The 19,220-nt window shown below is 36.6% G+C and overlaps 1 protein-coding gene across 1 annotated transcript in view; it reads right to left on the bottom strand.

The window, feature by feature from the left end:
- Positions 1 to 19,220, bottom strand: part of FBN2 (fibrillin 2) — a 280,535-nt gene that overhangs the window by 126,919 nt on the left and 134,396 nt on the right. The window contains exons 9-11 of the mRNA XM_003826666.7: positions 10,669 to 10,821; positions 8,681 to 8,914; positions 7,560 to 7,697 (exon numbers count right to left, since the gene is read on the bottom strand). Coding sequence (XP_003826714.3) covers positions 7,560 to 7,697; positions 8,681 to 8,914; positions 10,669 to 10,821 — 525 coding nt within the window. The remainder of the gene's footprint in view (positions 1 to 7,559; positions 7,698 to 8,680; positions 8,915 to 10,668; positions 10,822 to 19,220) is intronic.

A 19,220-nucleotide genomic window follows, 5' to 3' on the forward strand; every position in this document is an offset into this window, starting at 1 on the left:
AGCTAGTTTAAAAATCTGCACAATACTTCCATCATGATTAACTAAGAAAAAGATATGGTCTTGTCTTCTTGGGCTTACAGACTTTTAGGAGTCATGAACACCTATGATATAAGGTGTTGTGAACTCTGTGGCTGTTTTACAGCATATCTTTAAGAGCTTCATTTTCCTCCTTGTCTTTTAGAAATAAGTGCTTAGAATGCCTCTATTCTTCAACACAGGGTGCATGGGCTGGGAAAAATTGAGAAAATATTCAAGTGGCGCCTGGGGACCAAAAATCTACTTGGGAAAACCAAGGCTCTAGATGAAATTATAGTTGGATTTTTTCAGACATGGGCCCAAAGCTGGGAGTATTAATCCCAGCTTTGACTAGTGTGTGCAAACATGGAGTACATCTTAGGATCATGACCAACTTCTTTAAGACTTCGAACTAAGCAAGCACAAATAGGGAGCCTAGACAGTACAAACAACTTTAATTTTCAAAATTTTTAGAACTCCATATGAAATGGGTTCTTTGGCTATCCCTCAATTGGCTCAGAACTCAGACATGGAGAAAGATATGTTTTATATATACACATATATTTTTCTTTCCAACTTTTATTTTACATTCAGGGAATACAAGTGCAGGTTTATTACATGGGAAAATTGCATGTCACAGGGGTTTGTTGTAAAGATTATTTCATCACCCATGTAATAAGCCTAGTGCCTGATAGGTAGTTTTTCGATCCTCACCCTCTTCCCACCTTCCACTCTCAAGTAGGCCCTAGTGTCTCTTGTTCCCTTGTGTTCACGTGTACTAAACGTTTAGCTCCCACTTACAAATGAGAACATATGGTATTTGGTTTTCTGTGTCTGTGTTAATTCATTTAGGACAATGGCCTCCAGCTCCATCCATGTTGTTGCAAAGCACATGGTCTCATTCTTTTTCTTATGGCTACATAGTATTCCATGGTGTCTATGTACCACATTTTCTTTACTCAGTCCACCACTGATGGGCATTTAGGCTGTTTCCATGTCTTTGTATTGTGAACAGTGCTGTGATGAAAATATGTGTGCATGTGTCTTTACGGTAGAACATTTTATATTCCTTTGGGTGTATACCCAGTATTGCTGGGTCGAATGGTAGCTCTGTTTTAAATTATTTGAGAAATCTCCAAACTGCTTTCCATAGTGGCTGAGCTAATTTACACCCCCACCAGCAGTGGATAAGCATTCCTTTCTTCACAACCTTACCAGCATCTACTTTTTAATAACAGCCATTTTGACTGGTATAATATGGTATCTCATTGTGGTTTTCATTTACATTTCTCTAATGAGAGGTGGTGCTGAGCATTTTTTCTTATGCTTTTTGTCTGCATGTATGTCTTCTTTTGAGAAATGTCTGCTCATGTCCTTTACCCATTATTTAATGAGATTTTTTTTTTGCTTGTTAAGTTACTTATAGATTCTGGATATTAGACCACTGTCAGAGGTGTAGTTTGCAAATATTTTCTCCTACTCTGTAGGTTGTTTACTCCGATATTTTCTTTTGATGTGCAGAAGCTCTTTAGTTTAATTGGGTCTCATTTGTCAATTTTTGTTTTTGTTGCAATTGCTTTTGGAATCATTGTCATAAAATCTTTGCCGGAGCCTATGTTCAAAATGGCATTTCCTAGGTTTTCGTCTAGAGTTTTTATAGTTTTAGGTTTTATATTTAAGTCTTCAATGAATCTTGAGTTAATTTTTGTATATGATGAAAAGAAGGGATTCAGTTTGAATCTTCTACATATGACTAGTCAGCTATCGCAGCATCATTTATCGAATAGGGAGCCCTTTCTTTGTTGCTTGTTTTTGTTGACTTTGTCAGAGATCAAATGGTTGTAGGTGTGTGGCTTTATTTCTAGGTTCTCTAACCTGTTCCATTGGTCTATATCCCTGTTTTTGTACCAGTACTGTACTGTTTTGGTAGCTGTTGCCTTGTGGTATAGTTTAAAGTCAGGTAGTGTGATGCCTCTAGCTTTGTTCTTTTTGCTTAGGATTGCTTTGGCTATTCAGGCTATTTTTTTGGCTCCACATGAATTTTAAAATAGGTTTTTTTCTAATTCTGTGAATAATGTTGATACTTTGATAGGAATAGCTAGAATCTGTAAATTGCTTTGAGCACTATGGTCATTTTAATAATGTCGATTCTTCCTACCTATGAGCATGGAATGTTTTTCCATTTGTTTGTGTTGTCTCTGATTTCTTTGTCTCTGAAAGAAATCAGAGATAAAATCTCTAATAAAATACATTATTGATTTGCATATGCTGAACTCACCTTGCATCCTAGGGATAAAGCTTACTTGATTGCGATGAATTAGCTTTTTGATGTGCTGCTGGATTCAGTTTTCTAGTATTTTGTTGAGGACTTTTGCATCTATGTTCGTCAAGGATATTGGCCTAAAGTTTTCTCCTTTTTTATTGTATCTCTGCCAGGTGTTGGTATACGAATAATTCAGGCTTCATAGAATGAGTTAGGAAGGAGTTCCTCCTCTTCAAGTTTTTGGAATAGTTTCAATAGGAATGAAACCAGCTCTTCTTTATACATCTGGTGGAATTTGTCTGTGAATCCTTCTGGTCCCATGCTTTTTCTGGTTGGTAGGCTTTTCATTACAGATTCAATTTCAGAACTCATTTTTGGTCTGTTCAGGGATTCAGTTTCTTCCTGGCTCAATCTTGGGAGATGTTATGTTTCCAGGAATTTATGATTTCTTCTAAGTTTTCTAGTTTGTGTGCACAGAGGTATTTTTAAGGTTTTCTAGTTTGTGTGCATAGAGGTGTCTCAGGATTTCTGTATTTCTTTGGGGTTGTTGGTAATGTCTCCTTTATCATTTCAGTTTGTGTTTATTTCCGTCTTCTCTCTTTTATTCTTTATTAGTCTAGATAGCAGGCTATCAATCTTATGTATTCTCTCAAAGACCCAACTTTAGGTTTCGTTGATGTTTTGAATGTTTTTTCACATCTCAACTTCATTCGGTTCAGCTCTGAATTTGGTTATTTCTTTTCTTCTGTTAGCTCTGGGGTTGGTTTGCTCTTATTTTTTTAGTTCCTCCAGGTGCGATGTTGTTAATTTGAGATCTTTCTAACTTTTTGATGTGGGATTTTAGTGCTATAAACGTTACTCTTAACACGGCTTTAGCTGTATCCTACAGATTCTGTTATGTTGTATCTTTGCTTTTATTAGTTATTAAAATTTTATTATGCTGTGGTCTGAGAGTGTGGTTGGTATAATTTCATTTTTCTTGAATATACTAAGAATTGTTTATTGCCAAGTGTGTGGTTAATCTAGAGTATGTGCTATGTTACAGATGAGAAGAATGTATATTTTGTTGTTGTTGGGTGGACTGTTCTGTAGATATCTGTTGAGTCCATTTGTCCAAGTGTTGAATTTAAGTCTTGAATATCTTTGTTAGTTTCCTGCCTTGATGATCTGTCTAATACTGTCAGTGGGGTGTTAAAGCCTCTCACTATTATTGTGTTGTTATCTACAACTCTTTGTAGGTCTCTAAAAACTTGTTTTATGAATCTGGATGCTCCAGTGTTGGGTGCATGTATGTTTAGGATAGGGAAATCTTTTGTTGCACTGAACCTTTATTATTATGTAATGGCCTTCTTTGTCTTTTTTGATCATTGTTGGTTTAAAGTCTGTTTTGTCTGAAATTAGAATAGCAACTCCCACTGTTTTTGTTTTCCATTTGCTTGGTAGCTTTTTCTCTGTCCATTTACTTTGAGTCTATGGATGTCACTGCATGTGAGATGGGTCTCTTGAAGACAGCATATAGTTGAATCTTGTTTCTTTATCTATCTTGCCACTCTGTGCCTTTTCAGTGGGGCATTTAGCCCGTTCATTTTCAAGGATAATATTGGTATGTGCTGATTTGATCCTGCCATTGCATTTAGGAGGTTGTTATACAGATTTAATTGTGTAGTTGCTTTACAGTGTCAATGGTCTATGTACTTAAGTTTGTTTTTGTGGTGGCTGGTAACAGTCTTTCATTTCTATGTTTAACACTCCCTCAAGGACCTCTTGGTAAGGCAGGTCTGGTGGCAAATTCCTTCAGCATTTGCTTGTCTGAAAAATATTTTATTTCCCCTTCACGTATGAAGCTTGTTTGGCTGAATATAAAATTCTTGGTTGGGATTTCTTTTCTTTAAGAATGCTGAATATAGGCGCCCAAACTCTTCTGGCTTGTAGGGTTCCTGCTGAAAGATCCACTGTTATCCTGATGGGGTTCCCTTTGTAGGTGACCTGTTCCTTCTCTTTAGTTGCCTTTAAAATTTTTTTATTTCTTGTTGACCTTGGAGAATCTCATGATTGTATGTCTTGAAGTTTGTCATCTTGTATACTATTTCACAGGGGTACTCTGGACTTCCTGAATTTGAATATTGCCTTCTCTAGCAAGGTTGGATAATTTTTCGTGGGCAATATCTTCAAATATGTTTTCCAAGTTGCTTGCTCTTTCTACCTCTGTTTCAGGGATGCCAATGAGTTGTAAGTTTGGTTTATTTACATAATCTCATATTTCTCAGGGGTTTCATTCAATCTTTCTAATTATTTTTTATTTTCATCTAACTGAGTTGATTTAAAGAACAGTCTTTGGGCTCTGAGATTCTTTCCTCACCTTGAACTATTTTGCTGTTAATATTTCTGATTGTATTATGAAATTCTTGTAGTGAGTTTTTCAGCTCTATCAGATCAATTTGCTTCCTTCTTAAGAACATGCCAGTAGTGATGGGGTGATGAGGCCTATGTGCATGTGTGCCAGCAGAGCAATGGGGGAAGGCTGTGGGCAAGTGCATGCCAGCAAAGTTGTGGGGAGAGGCTGTAGGTGGGAGAATGTTGGCAGAGGCCCATCTGCTGAAGATCTCCAATGGTTAGGCAGGGTTTGCTGGCAAAGGAGCTATGGTGGTGACACCTGGGAAGAGCCCCAGATGGGCATCTGAGGCTGTGCTCCAAGTGGACACAGCCATGCAGGGACACTGGCAGAGGCCGGCAGATGGGGGACACTCAGATCAGACTGGCCTTGTCCCATGGGCAAGACTGCTCTGCTCTGCCCAGGTCCAACAATCAAGCAAGGCCAAAGCCCCCTAAAGGAGGATGTCAAGCCCTGGGGTATGGGCATCGCAGCCACTCTGGTGCCCAACCCTCTGGGCTCTGCACAGGCTGGAGTCCTGTCCCTGCCACCTATCCAAGCAGCTCTCCCATGTCTCAAATGTCCATGGAGGTTGTAAGATCTTCTGCAGGTAGGATTCCAGAGACCCCTGCAAAGAGTGGGCCACTCCTCAACTATTTAATTCACTTCTTCCCCAGGAACTTCTCAGGGTCAGGAACAAGTCCTGGCACTTGGCAGTCCCATGAAGGCTTCCCAGCTTCCTCCTACTTCAGTCCAGGGTCTGTGTGCTCCTTCCATACATTCTTAATGCCTTCCTTCTGAAGATCCTCTCAGAGTGTGCCAGTCTTCTTGATGGTCTGATCTTTCAGCAGGAAATGCTCTTCCTGGCTGTGTCTACTCAGCCATCTTGGCCTTTCTCTATTGAGTTTTTTTTAACTCCATGGGGAAATTCCTTATCCTTCACAGACACTAGTGTAACCCCTAATTACTGCAGATCCTGCTGCTAGATTGGATATTCCTGATGGTCTCTTCTTTCACCACGTTGCTAGTATACAGATCACAGTTACTGAGCACAAATCAATTTAAATGGCATTTAAGGAATGAAAACTTTCAAGTCTACCACTACTAACTCTCTCACTGTTAAACTTTTTGTATATGACCTACAAGAAAGTTGGGGACCCTTTATAGCAGCTGTTCTCAAGGTGTGGCCTCTGGGAGACCACTGAGATCCTTTCAGAGTGAGTTTGATTCCAAACTATTTTCACAATCATATTAAGATACTATTTACTTTTTTTAAAAATCATGTTAACATTTTCTCTGATGGCACAAGAGCAATGATGGTTGCTTAGCACAGATTAAGGCAATGGCACCAAACTGTCCTACCAGTCAATGCCATGAACTCACAGGGTATTTGAAAAAGACATTTTCACTTAAGAATATAATTGGTGAAGCCATAAAATTAATAATAATCTTGGCCCTTGAATATACATTTTTAAAATACTTCTATGACAAAATGTACATTACACATTGTTGCTGACTGAAGCACCATGAGTGCCTGTCTCAAGGAAAAGTTTCTGTGTAGTTGTTTTGAGTTGTGCACTCCATTAGCAGCTTTTTCTGCAGAATACTATTTTTACTTGAAGAATGACTGGCAAATTATAGTTATTCAGAGTTATTAATCTGGCAGACATTTTCTTGAAAATCATGCAGTGAGCCTGTCACTTTAAGAAAAGCAACAGACTGTATATTTGATGCTAATGTTAAAATCCAAGCTTAAAAATGACAGAATTCAGAAAGATTATTTAACACTGTATGCTTGTTTCTCAGCAATTTGAAGGCATTTTTATGAGTTTGATGGTGATATTCTCAAATATGATTTTTTGATAGTACATAGTAAAATACGTCAACTTTGGAAAGATGTGCATAATACAGTGCATCAATATATTTCAAATGACCAATGCATGTTACAAAATCCACTCAAAGCATTAGACAAACCAATGGACTTTATGTAACAAGAGTACAAAAAGTGTACTAATATGGTTTCAGATTCTACATGGTTAACTAAACTTTAAGAATTACTCCTTGCAAGTTTTAGTGGAATATCAAAGAATAACCTCAATTATCTGAAAGTCTATGCGATATTCCTCTTCTTTTCCATCTATGTATCTGTTTGAGGATAGATTTTCATTCCTCAACAAAACAAAACAAAACAAAACAAAACATCACCAAACCTTAAATAGAGAAGCAGCTATGAGAATCCAGCTGGCTTCTATTAAGGCAGACATTAAAAAGGTTTGCAAAAATGTAAAACAACGACACTTGTCTCCACACATTTTGTTTTCAAAAATGTAGTTTTTCATAAAAATGTTACTTATGTCAACATGCAATGGATTCATTGTTGTTATTTTTGAATAAATCAATAAATGTCTTAATATTTTCATCTTTAATTTCTAATTAGGTAATTATCAAAGTAGAGATAACCAATGATTTTAAGAGTTTAAATGGGTCTGAGACCGACATATTTGAAAACTACTGCCCTGATGTATCAGATTTTAGTCCATTGGTGTCTTGTCATCTTTTAAAGATGGATTCATGCTTGACGAATTGTTTTTAAAATATATTCATTGTTACATAGATTCGTTTTTATTTTTAGTTTATATTAAGAGTAAGCATTTCTAAGGAGAAAGGAAAGGGAGAGTCAGAGACAGAAATCACAATATTTAGGACTTGAAAGGGTAGGAAATTCTCTAAAGTGATCTAGCTCAGCATAGGTTAAGGGGGCACACTGAATAGCATACACACAGAAGAGACAGTTTGGAAATTAGCTGTATTTCAAAAGACTTTAAAAAATCATATTCACTCGAATTTGATCCTGTAATCTAATAGCTACTAAAAAAACTAAAAAGGATTATTAAAGAATCACAAACTTACCTATACAATCTCCATTTGCATCCTGCTTATAACCCATGTTGCATTCACATCGGTAGCTTGAGACAGTTGGTATACAGCGTCCATTTAAACAAAGGTTAGCATGATGCTTACAGATATCTATTGTCTGGTTCAGAATTGCTATGGAAAATTAAAGCACAATTATATTTAATCATTACAACATGCATTATTTTTCTGAATTGATTTTTAAAGGACATTTAATAGTAAATTAATTAGATGTATATCAGAAGCTCATATTTTATATTTTATTAAAACTTTAATGTGGAGAATCTAAAAAAATATTACTGAGACACATGGTTGCAACTTGTATCTGTTAAGTTACAGATCTGAAAATGCTGCCCTTAATCATGTCTTTTTAAAAAAATTACAGGAATGTTCTACCATACGTTTGAGTGCTTTCCATTTCTCCTTTGTAACTCTGCTGAATATTCAGATATAGTAAATCGGCAATATGCCAAAAAGAATAAACATAACACTGTAGGATATCTTTAAATATTATTAGCAAGAGAGGGCTTTTAAAAAGAATGAAGTTAAATGTCAAGCACACAAATGCCAACTCTGGTCTGAAGCCCACGGTTTTCAATTTCTTAAGCAATTTAACAAAAAAGGGTGAGGAAAGGAAAGATATGTACGTTACAATATTTGGATCTGCACAGAGCAAGATATTCAGTTTATCTCAGTGGAGAAATGGTTCTGGAAAATAATTCAAGGGGTGCATGAACAGGGCAGCTTTAAACAGCCAAATGAAATACATTGAAACCAAAAACATGCTTTTTGGTGGTGTCAACTGGATTGGAGTATTACTGGGCTCTCATATGTATTTGCAAAGACCTGGGTCACACATTCTTTTCTCTAATTTAACAGAAAGTTTACAGAACATAAAAGTAATATTTTCCTATTACATTTTCCCAAATTTAGTATTACTATGTATCAGACCCTGAAACACTTTTCCCTCTGTCTCTCTCTCTCTCGCACACACAAACACACACACACATGTGCAAGTGTGTTCATACAACCCTTTTGAAAAATTAAAATTATGTTAGATATTATAATGTCACTTGAGGCAGGAAACTAAAGAGTCCACAGGAAAACTGACCACTTACTTAGTCCAGTGATGATAGGTCCCTGTCCCCCGGCCCCCACACCAGCTCCCCCAACGCCAGGAGAAAAGCCATTGCCTCCAGGGATGGGGATGAAGCCTGTCCCTCCTGGGCCATAGCCATTGCCATTGCCACTTGGGGCAAAGCCATTTCCCCCAGTGCCTCCAGGTCTGGAACCAGCACTCCCTGGAATTCCTCCCATTGGAAGTCCATCCATGCAAAGTCTGCGATATTCCTCTAGAAGAAAAGAAAGTTGGCATTAAGCACAGGTGAATGTCTTTCTGCATAACAAAAGCCATTGGTACACTGTACTAAGTCACTTTGGGTTACCTATACTACACAATATGATTAAGTAGGTTACTATCTCAATACATGTTTTTAATGCTGGCAGTAGCAAGAAAAAGATATAGAAGTTTTAGAAAAAATTTAAAACCTATATTGTCACATTATTTTAACTGAGTTGCATAAACAATCATTTACATGTGTATTTTTATTTTATGCACCTAACTGCAACTCATAAAATTCCAGACATAATTATAAATACAGAAAATTTACTTGTATAGATAAAAGTTAAAGCTTTATGCTAATTCATTCTATCTGTATGGTTTTACTTACATTCTCATCAGCATTATACCTATACATTTTTCCTGTCTATTTTTTTTTCAGGAGATTAGGTATTAATATTGCTCCAGAAAGATATTTTTTTCTAACTTGGATTTTAACGGTAGACAATATCAAGTAAGCTTTAAAATCTGCTCCTTTTTGTCCAGGTGACAAAGTTGAGTAAAGAGAAGCAAGAAGATAGCAATTGCCTTATTGTCTTAACTGTTTGCAGAGTTAAGGCACTATATCAGAAGGAATAAAAATTATTAATTATATACTACTAGTGGAACTGGGAGAATCCAAAATTATTTACTAGGCATTAATTCTGCCCTTTTTTGTCTTACTAATAGATTTTGGTTATTTTATGACTTAGAGATTTTGTAAGAATGATTAATGTGTCATGATATCTTTTCTGTTAACAGTACATATTGGCATAAATAATTGTAAGTATATTTGAAAACTTTAATTATTTTACACGCTTTTAATTCAATGAGAAAATGATAATAGAATTGAATATATTAATATATCTTTATGTGAGAAACATTAATTTGTACTTTACTACTCATATTACACGTAACAAGAGGAACTACTTCTCATTAACCCTAATTTCCCAATATAGCATCATTTATATGGCAGTTACCACAGCATAGTTAATGAGAGCCATCATCATACTCTTGTATGATTAATTTTCACGATCATGAGAAGAGAGGAAATATCTTCAAGGACTGAGACATTATAAGCTGAAGGTATTCCTGAAATAAAGTATAAATGAAGACAGAGTTTTCTTCCTCATAGATATTTGAGCTCTGGATGAAAGATCAGGATGTTTAAAAACTGAATTGAAATACTAACATTCAAAATAATTTAAAAAACAACATTGGACAAAAACAAGTCAAACAGCTTTCAGGTATTTGTCTGATGTTACTAAATTGGATATTATCAAAACTGATCCTAAATAACAATGCTATCACACTCCCCACAAAAACACTCAAGTCATACTGAAAACACACAAAGGAAAACAAATATGACTTGACTTCAAGGACAGGAGCAAAATATATGCATATATTTTTGAGACAGGGTCTCGCTCTGTCACTCAGGCTGGAGTGCAGTGGCATGATCATGGATGGCTGTAGCCTCGACTGCCCAAGCTCATGTGATTCTCCCACCTCAGCCCCACAAGTATCTGGGATTACAGGCATGCACCACCATGCCCGGCTAATTTTTGTATTTTTTGTAGAGACAGGATTTCGCCATGTTGCCCAGGCTGGTTTTGAACTTCTGGACTCAAGCAATCCACCTGCCTTGGCCTCCCAGACAGCGAAATACAGTACTGCTACTAATTTTCCTAACAGTGTCTGTGCCGAGGAGACTAACAGCCAGCCACGTACCAGAACCTCTGACAGGACAGGCTTCAGGAATGGTTCCGATGCCCCAGCAGCGGCCAGGCTCACAGCAGCACTGCATTTTCGTCATTCTCCCCGGGAGCTCTTGGGCACAGCGGCCATTCACCAGGCCCGAGAAACACATGCCTGTTCTCTGATCTGTGCATGTATAAATAAGACAGAAGATATGGCAGAATTACCTCAGGTTCTTACAACAATCACTGTACATGAGATGAATGTAGGTGAAGTGACTCACACCACTTAATCTCTATTATCTATTCCTTTCTTCACTCTCTTAATATCTCAGACATTCATTGAGCCAGGGACAGAACAATGAAAGACGTGGAGCAGATAGGAGGACAGACTGCAGTAAGAAGCTAAAGTCAGGCAATTCTGAAGCTTGAAGGAAAGCAACAATCCAGTCCCAATCCTCAGCCTGGAGATAGGCACTGTTGTATGTCACTGTGATTTTGTGGTTGTCTGTAATGCAGCAACATCTGACTGATTATTTTATAAAAGTTGATCAGATGCAACCTGAAACAGTGACATTTGAGAAGGCAGCTGACTAAAATGAGGGCATGAGCCATGGAAGTACCTGAGGAAAGAGCAGCTTCTGAGGAAGGAGAGAATGTGCTTCATGTGTGTGAAGAAAGATGGGCCACTATGACTAGAAAACAGCATGTGGAAGGGAAAGTGCAGGAGCATGAGCTCAGAGAGACAGCAGAGGCTATCATGGATGGTCCTATAGGCCATTAGGAAAGGACCTTGGGATTTCATTTGGATTTCGAGTGGAGGGTTTGGAGATTTCCTGGATGGTTACAATGAGAGAAGACAATGGTTTACATTTTTAAGAAGATCTCTTTGGCTGCTATGAGAACTGACTGTAGCCAGAGCACAGAGACCAGTGAGGAGGACACTGAAGACATTCAGGTGAGAGATGATGGTGGCTTTGATGAGGGTGGCAGCAGTGGAGATGATGAGGCTGAGCAGAGGGCAGACATGTTTTGAAGGTACAGCCAATGGGAACTTGCTTGGGTGTGGAGTATGGAAGAAAGACAGTCTTAGACATTTCCTAAGTTTTTGACTTACACAGCTGAGACAGGGATGGTGAGGGAAGAAACGGGATTAGAGAACACAAGACAAGGCTTCTCTTTAAAATATGTTATATTTGGAATGTTGAATAAATGAACCTGGAATGCAGAAGCATAGTCAGGCTGAATATATATATATGTGAATTGTCAGTGTATATATGTCATTCTAAGCCAGAGCCAGATGAGACAGTTTCAAGAACTAGGGAAAACTGATTGTGCCAAACTAGATATTGAGAGGCAAAATAAGGAGACCACTCAGAGGTAAGCACAGTTTGGCAGGACTGCTATGGTAAAGAGTCTGTGCATCATCCAGTAGGATTTGATGTAAGGAAGTGACATGACCAAATATGACTGTAATAGAGGTCAATCTGATAGCAGGATACACAATGGATCAAAATGATCAGATAAAGGCTAGAAGACAGGTTATGATGATTGCAAAAGACTGCATAAAATGCAAAGTTGCATAGGGATAAATTATCAATATCATCTGTAAACTTTATGGGTTATAACTGAAACTGCCTTTATAGTAACCAATGGAAAAAACTGTGAGCTTAATTAACAACATATTATTCAACCCTATCAAGATGCTTTCAAAGTTGTTTTGTCTATGATCACAAGAAGAAAGATGTACCACAGCAATCAGGATCTGCATATCAATAATGAAGATGAAACTGTTAATTGCTTATAATTTCATTAACAGGTAAAGTTAAAATTTTTAGCACTGGATACAGAGTTTAAAGTAAGCACATTATGTCCTCTAATGGCCCATATATAGCATGCCTCAGATTGCTTTTAACCTATCATAAAATAAATGAATTACCTTTAAGATACTCTGTATAAGAATCGAACAATTCCTTCTATTTCTCCCCAAAATCCCAGTATGACCCAAAACCGAGCACTAAATGTGATGTATGCACACATAATTAAAGGCACTGCAGAAATTTCAAAAACTTGAGTTGGATTTGGACAGGCTGTCATTAGGAATAATTTCACAACTAAGTTTCTATTCCTAAGAATAATCACAGGAAACAACTTTTGGAATATTCATTTTATGAACCCGAAGTATCATATACTACCTCCTCAAGGCCAGGATGTAAATTAAAATAAGAAAGTTCCAAACTCTTAACAATAATCACTAACGTTATAAAACACAATCAGTGCTACAAGTTAGGATGAATATATTTATCTCTTCAAGGCTTCTACAAGAAGGAGGTTGTAATATAGAATTTGAAAACAAAACAACACAAAACAAAACCATAGCCTTGAGTCAAGAGACCTAGTTTTACATTCAAATATTATTAATTGTTTGATTTTCAACCATATTTAACTCTTCTGTACAGAACATGGTTGGTGGGAGAATGAAATAAAACAACATATGCTCTATTTCTTGCAGCTTTCATGGTGAATTAGCTACCCTGAATGTTCCTCTCAATTAAAATATCCTGGATAAAATGTGAAAAAATATTTAAAAACACATCATCCAGCTCGCATGAAATGAAGGATAAAACAGAGTCCCCAAATGAGGTGAAATGAGAATCTTAGGAGGTATTTGAACAACTAATTTCACCTTTAGGCTATTATTAAACTCCAGAGACTGTGAATTTCAACTCTGATAGTTTCACAGTGCCCGGGGCATAAGACATAAAAAGCCCAGATTCCACTCTCCCCCAATCCATAACAGAAAACTCCCTCATAAGGTAGGGTTCCAAAGAGCCATATGCTTAGTTTATGGATATAGTATATGGATAAGGTAATGGAGGCAACTAAGAAACTTGCCTGTCTCTACCTTGATGCTGTGTGGAGGAAAAAAAAAAGATCTCTCTTAAGAATCTGTAAGCACAAGGTCTTCCTCACATCAATAGCTTTGATGCCTCAATTCATAGTAGGTTTTTGGTCTGAAGAACTTCAAAGGAAGAATATAACGTAAAGAGGTTCTCAGGTTAGAGACACTCCAAGCAACTCACAAAAGCCAACACAATTAGAGGACCTAATATTAATGAAAGTCTCAAAAAATTCTCATAAAGTTCCGAGAAAAAAGAGCTGCTAACAGGAAAATACATTAATAACACACTAAGGAACAAAAACTAGTTAAGTAACCAGTATATTTTTGATATTGAAATGGTCAGACCAATTCTGACAATTATTATTTTAAATCATTTATAATTAAATATTAATTAATAACTAAATTATATTTAATATATTTAAAGCAATTCAAGTCTGAAGACATGAACAAGGGGAAAAGGCCCATAAACAATGAATAGGAACAGACTTAAAAGAGATCAAACTTCTATAAATGAAATGAAATAAAGTATCTGACAAATATATTACACAAGTGTATTGCACATGGATAAAGAAAATTACTGAGTTGGCAGATATATATGAATATATTATCGTCAATTAGCACATAGAGACAAAGAAACTGAAATGTTAAAAAGAGGTTAAGAAATATGAAGGTGGGAATGAAAAGCTAATTAGATGTACACCTGTGTACATCTGATATGGTTTGGCTGTGTCCCCACCCAAATCTCATCGTGAATTCCCACATGTTGTGGGAGGCACCTGGTGGGAGGTAACTGAATCACGGGGGCAGGTCTTTCCTGTGCTGTTCTTGTGATAGTGAATAAGTCTCAAGAGATCTGATAGTTTTAAAAACAGGAGTTTCCCTGCACAAGCGCTTCTCTGGTCTGCCACCACGTGAGTCGTGCCTTTCACCTTGTGATTGTGAGGCGCCCCCAGCCATATGGAACTGTAAGTCCGATAAATCTCTGTCTTCTGTAAATTGCCCAGTCTTGGGTATGTCTTTATCAGCAGCATGAAAACAGACTAATACAACATCTAATAAGAGTACTAGGAAGAGTAATAAGCAGAATGGGAAAGAAGCAGTATTTAATGGATACTAACTTAGAACTTCCTAGCAATGTTGTAAGACCTCAGATATAAGAAGTCCAATACATTCAAAGTAGGAAAAATAAACAGAGATACACAATTAGCCATACCACTGTGAAACTGCAGAACTACAAAGGTAAAGATCTTAAAAATAGGTGGAAAAACAAGACAGATCACCTGCTGAGAAACGGTATTTTAAAAAAATCAATTGCTGACTTTTTAGCAGCACCAATGGATGCCAGAACACAATGAAATAATATCTTAGTATACTCTGATAAAATAACTGTCAACTTAAAATTCTGTACTGTGATAAATCATGTTTTCAGAGGGCAAATTAAGGTAATTTTCAAGAAAACAAAACCAGAGTTTTCTACCAAGAGTTTTTTTGATAAGCAAAATGTTGAAAGAGGTACTTCAGGCAAAAGAAAAAGATCCCAATGGAAGGTTTGAGATGCAGGAAGAAATGATGAGCAAAAAATATTAAATAAGTGGGTAAATCTAAATACGTACTAACATATTAAACAATAATGATTAAGTTGTCACATATAGGAATGGCAATATACTAGATTTTAAAAAGTTGTGAGGGGAAGATCAAAGTTTAATCACTTAAATATTCTTTCATTATTTATATATAGGCAAACATACAGGTTAATTTTAAATATGCATCTTAAAACAGCTAGGATAGCCACTGAAGCAACAGAAATAAAGTACATAACTTCTTAACAAATAGGAGAAAGAGAATCGAGTTCACAGCAGCAGGTCGGGGGGATCCTGAACAAATCTAAAAGAAACCAAGAAAGGAGAAAAAATACAAAAAAAGCAAGATAAGTAGGAAGCACAAGGACTATGGTAAAAATAAAAACAAATATATCAGTAATATAATAAATACACATGGATTTAAATCTCAACTGAAAAGACAAAGATTTACAGACTGTAAAAATAAAACAAAAAATAGATATAGGCTGTTTAAAAGAAATGCATTTAAAACATAAGGAAGAGGAAAGATTGAGAGGGAAAATACATAGTAGGTATATACTTAAAGCTTCTGCTACCAGAAGCTTTATTTTTTGGTTTATTTTGTGATACAAAACAAACCAGAGTATACTAAGATATTTTGTGATACAAAATAAACCAAAAGAAAATATTTAGAAATAGACCAAAAATAAAGAAAAAAAAGTAGAGTCAATACATAGTTTTAAAACGGTTCAATTCACCAGGAAAATATGGCAGATACTTTTAAACATTTATCACTTATAGTATAAGATCAAACTATATAAAATAAAAAATTACTAGACTACATGGAGAAACTGAGAAATCTACCTCCATGGTGGAATATTTACATGATTTTTTCAGTAATAGATATAGTAGACAAAATTCTGTAGGTACAAAGAAAATTTGAATAGTACAGTTGTTTGATCTAATGGATATATCTACAATCTGGCACCCATCAATTGGAGAACACCCATCTTTTTCAAGTCCATAGGGAAGACTTATAAAGATAAATCATTTGTTAAACCATGAAGCAAATACTGTACCAGAATATTTCCAAGAATTGGTATCAACTGGTAATATTCTTGGACCACAATGTATGAAATGAAGTTGGAAATCAATAACAAAATAAACAAGAAAACATCCTATACTTCTAAACAATTCATGGACCAAATACAGTAACACATTTTATACATAAGGTAATATGTATAAAAATGCTGATATGGTTTGGTTGTGTCCCCACCCAAATCTCAACTTGAATTGTATCTCCCAGAATTCCCACATGTGGTGGGAGGGACCCAGAGGGAGGTAACTGAATAATGGGGGCCGGTCTTTCCCATGCTATTCTCATGATAGTGACTAAGTCTCACAAGATCTGATGGGTTTATCAGGGGTTTCTGCTTTTGCTTCTTCCTCATTTTCTCCTGCTGCTGCCATGTAAGAAGTGCCTTTCACCTCCTGCCCTGATTCTGAGGCCTTCCCAGCCATGTGGAACTGTAAGTCCAATTAAACCTCTTTTTCTTCCCAGTCTCTGGTATGTCTTTCTCAGCAGTGAGAAAACAGACTAATATAAATGTCAAGCAAAATGTTGCAAGTACTTATCAGGAATCCATTCTATACCAATCCCCAGACTTTGGGAGTATGCAATGATATTGAGAGGGGTTCACAAATGCATATTTACATTGAACACTGCAATGTAACACTTACAGTTTATTGGCACTACCATGATTCACATTTATGAATATGCCACTATAGCTAATGAAATCCAAATTCATTTATCATTACTAAATATCCAAGAACATTTTCATTATGTATGCTCTCACGAATATTAAATTATCATAATGTGAGGATCTGAAGTACATTTTTTATGTTAAAGAGAGGTCTTTAAATTAAAAAAATTAATAACTGGCTGGGAACAGTGGCTCACACCTGTAATCCCAGCACTTTGGGAGGCCGAGGTGGGTGGATCACAAGGTCAGGAGATAGAGACCATCCTGGCCAACATGGTGAAACCCCATCTCTACTAAAATACAAAAAATTAGCCCAGCGTGGTGGCACGTTGCTGTAGCCCCAGCTACTTGGAAGGCTGAGGCAGGGTAATCACTTGAACCCGGGAGGTAGAGGTTGCAGTGAGCCGATATCATGCCACTGCACTCCAGCCTGGTGACAAAGCAAGATTCCGTCTCAAAGAAAAAATAATACTAGTAATAACCATTGTTCTACACAGTTTGGAAACCTCTGGTCAGTCCTATAATATATGTACTGAAGGAAACTAAGTCATAGGTGAGAGGGTGGAGAGGCAGCAACAGAGGACTGCAAAGTAAATTGTAACTTTTTTCATAAATTCTACAATTAGCCTTTTCTAGTAACAAAAAGGAGGCAGGCAACCTACTTCTCATTCCTTGAGCCAAAACCTACCAGGATGAGACATACACTGGTGTAGCATCTCATAGTTAAGGTCTCCAAAAAGGCATATTTCAAAGCAAATCAGAGGCTAGGAATTACCTCTCTTTCCTTTGTAAGAAATTTCATGGCCCTTAGAAAGCACTGTATTAAAAAATGTATCATGTGGAAAAATATTTGAAATAAAAAAGAGGCACCTGTTAGAAACAAGAGTTGTCCAGGCACACTATTCCTTGAAACAGGGAATCATTAGGGGGCAAAGGCAGATGAAAGCCTGTAAAAACAAAATCCCTCTAATGCTTGCTATATGTTTAACTGTAGAACCGATGTGTCCTAAGTAATGAAAACAAGTCTATTCCTCTAATCATTTTCTATTGCCCTTACTACATTTCCTGAACAAGGCTTACAAGGAGTCACATTTACAGTCACACTGAGAAACAGGAAGTAATTCATCTCCTCTGATTAAAATATAAATCTATTTTGAAACGTAATAAAGGTACACTTATCAGAGTTTGTTTCATAGCTTGACATTTTGTGTAAACTTGATTTAAGAGAACTAATGGTTAATTATACAATGTGATGAAAACTTGGCAAAAATTGGGGATTGTACGTTGAAATAAATGTCTCCTGTGGAATTAGGTTTGCTCATTAAGAAATGAAGGGTTCAGCCAGAAAACACCAATGAGGTTAGCCCAGGTCAGAACAATAGTGATAGACAGTAGGTGTTCGGTAAATAGCAGCCATTGTCTCATGCTTGTCTCCTGAGACTGGATGCCTGCACTCACCTCTTTGATGGTCTGGTTCCAGCCTGAGCTCCCCTTGATTGATTTTGTGGATTCTTACTATTCCTAAAATACTTTCATGTTTACATTGTTTAAGAGTAACTATAGAACTAGGAGCAATGAAAAGGAACCACTGTGGATCCCAGGTTTATTTCTTCCTTTAAAATAGTGAATGACGGGCTTCTTCATCACTGTAAGGAAAACTTCTCCTTCTAAGACACTTCTTCCTTTCTTAATTAAAACTGATATCCTCATACTCTTTCATTTCTGGTTCCCTCTTTAGTTAAATAATTTTGGGTTCTCCAAGTGTTTTGTTTCAAATGCACACATGCATGTGGAATCAACAGCCAGCGTTACATAGAGGGCTGTGTAATACATAAGTAATTCTGTACCTTGCCCTTTTCTTGAAAAAGGAAAAAAAAAACCATATACTGGTCATCACTTCTGCCTCAAACTTTCTTTTATATTGGTATTACATTTTTTCACATTATATTTTCAGGTTTTGTTTTTTCAAGAATACTCCACAGCAGTATTGTGCACTAATACGTTTGGAAAGCTTGAGGAAATGCCTTAGCATGCTGTGGCACCATCATATTACTGGAAGAATTTCTAAATGCTTAATCCCATTTTCTGAACTTAACTGGCCCTTTTGGGTCCCTGTGCTTAGGGTCCTTTCTCACCGTGTGTACACAATAGCAGCAGACACATTATCCTGCATACAGAAGTTGCTCACTGCTCTTTGCCAACGCATTATTTATTGCTGGCTGCCAGCCATTCTTCTGTGCCTATATAACAATGTGCAAATTAGGTATTAATCATTCCTTGGACATGACCATGACAGTTACTTCCAAAATGACTTAAGGCTTATTAAGTAGTGCTATTTAAAACGTTTTTTAGAGAAATATTA

Source organism: Pan paniscus, chromosome 4, assembly GCF_029289425.2.
Source record: "Pan paniscus chromosome 4, NHGRI_mPanPan1-v2.0_pri, whole genome shotgun sequence".
NCBI lineage: Eukaryota > Metazoa > Chordata > Mammalia > Primates > Hominidae > Pan > Pan paniscus.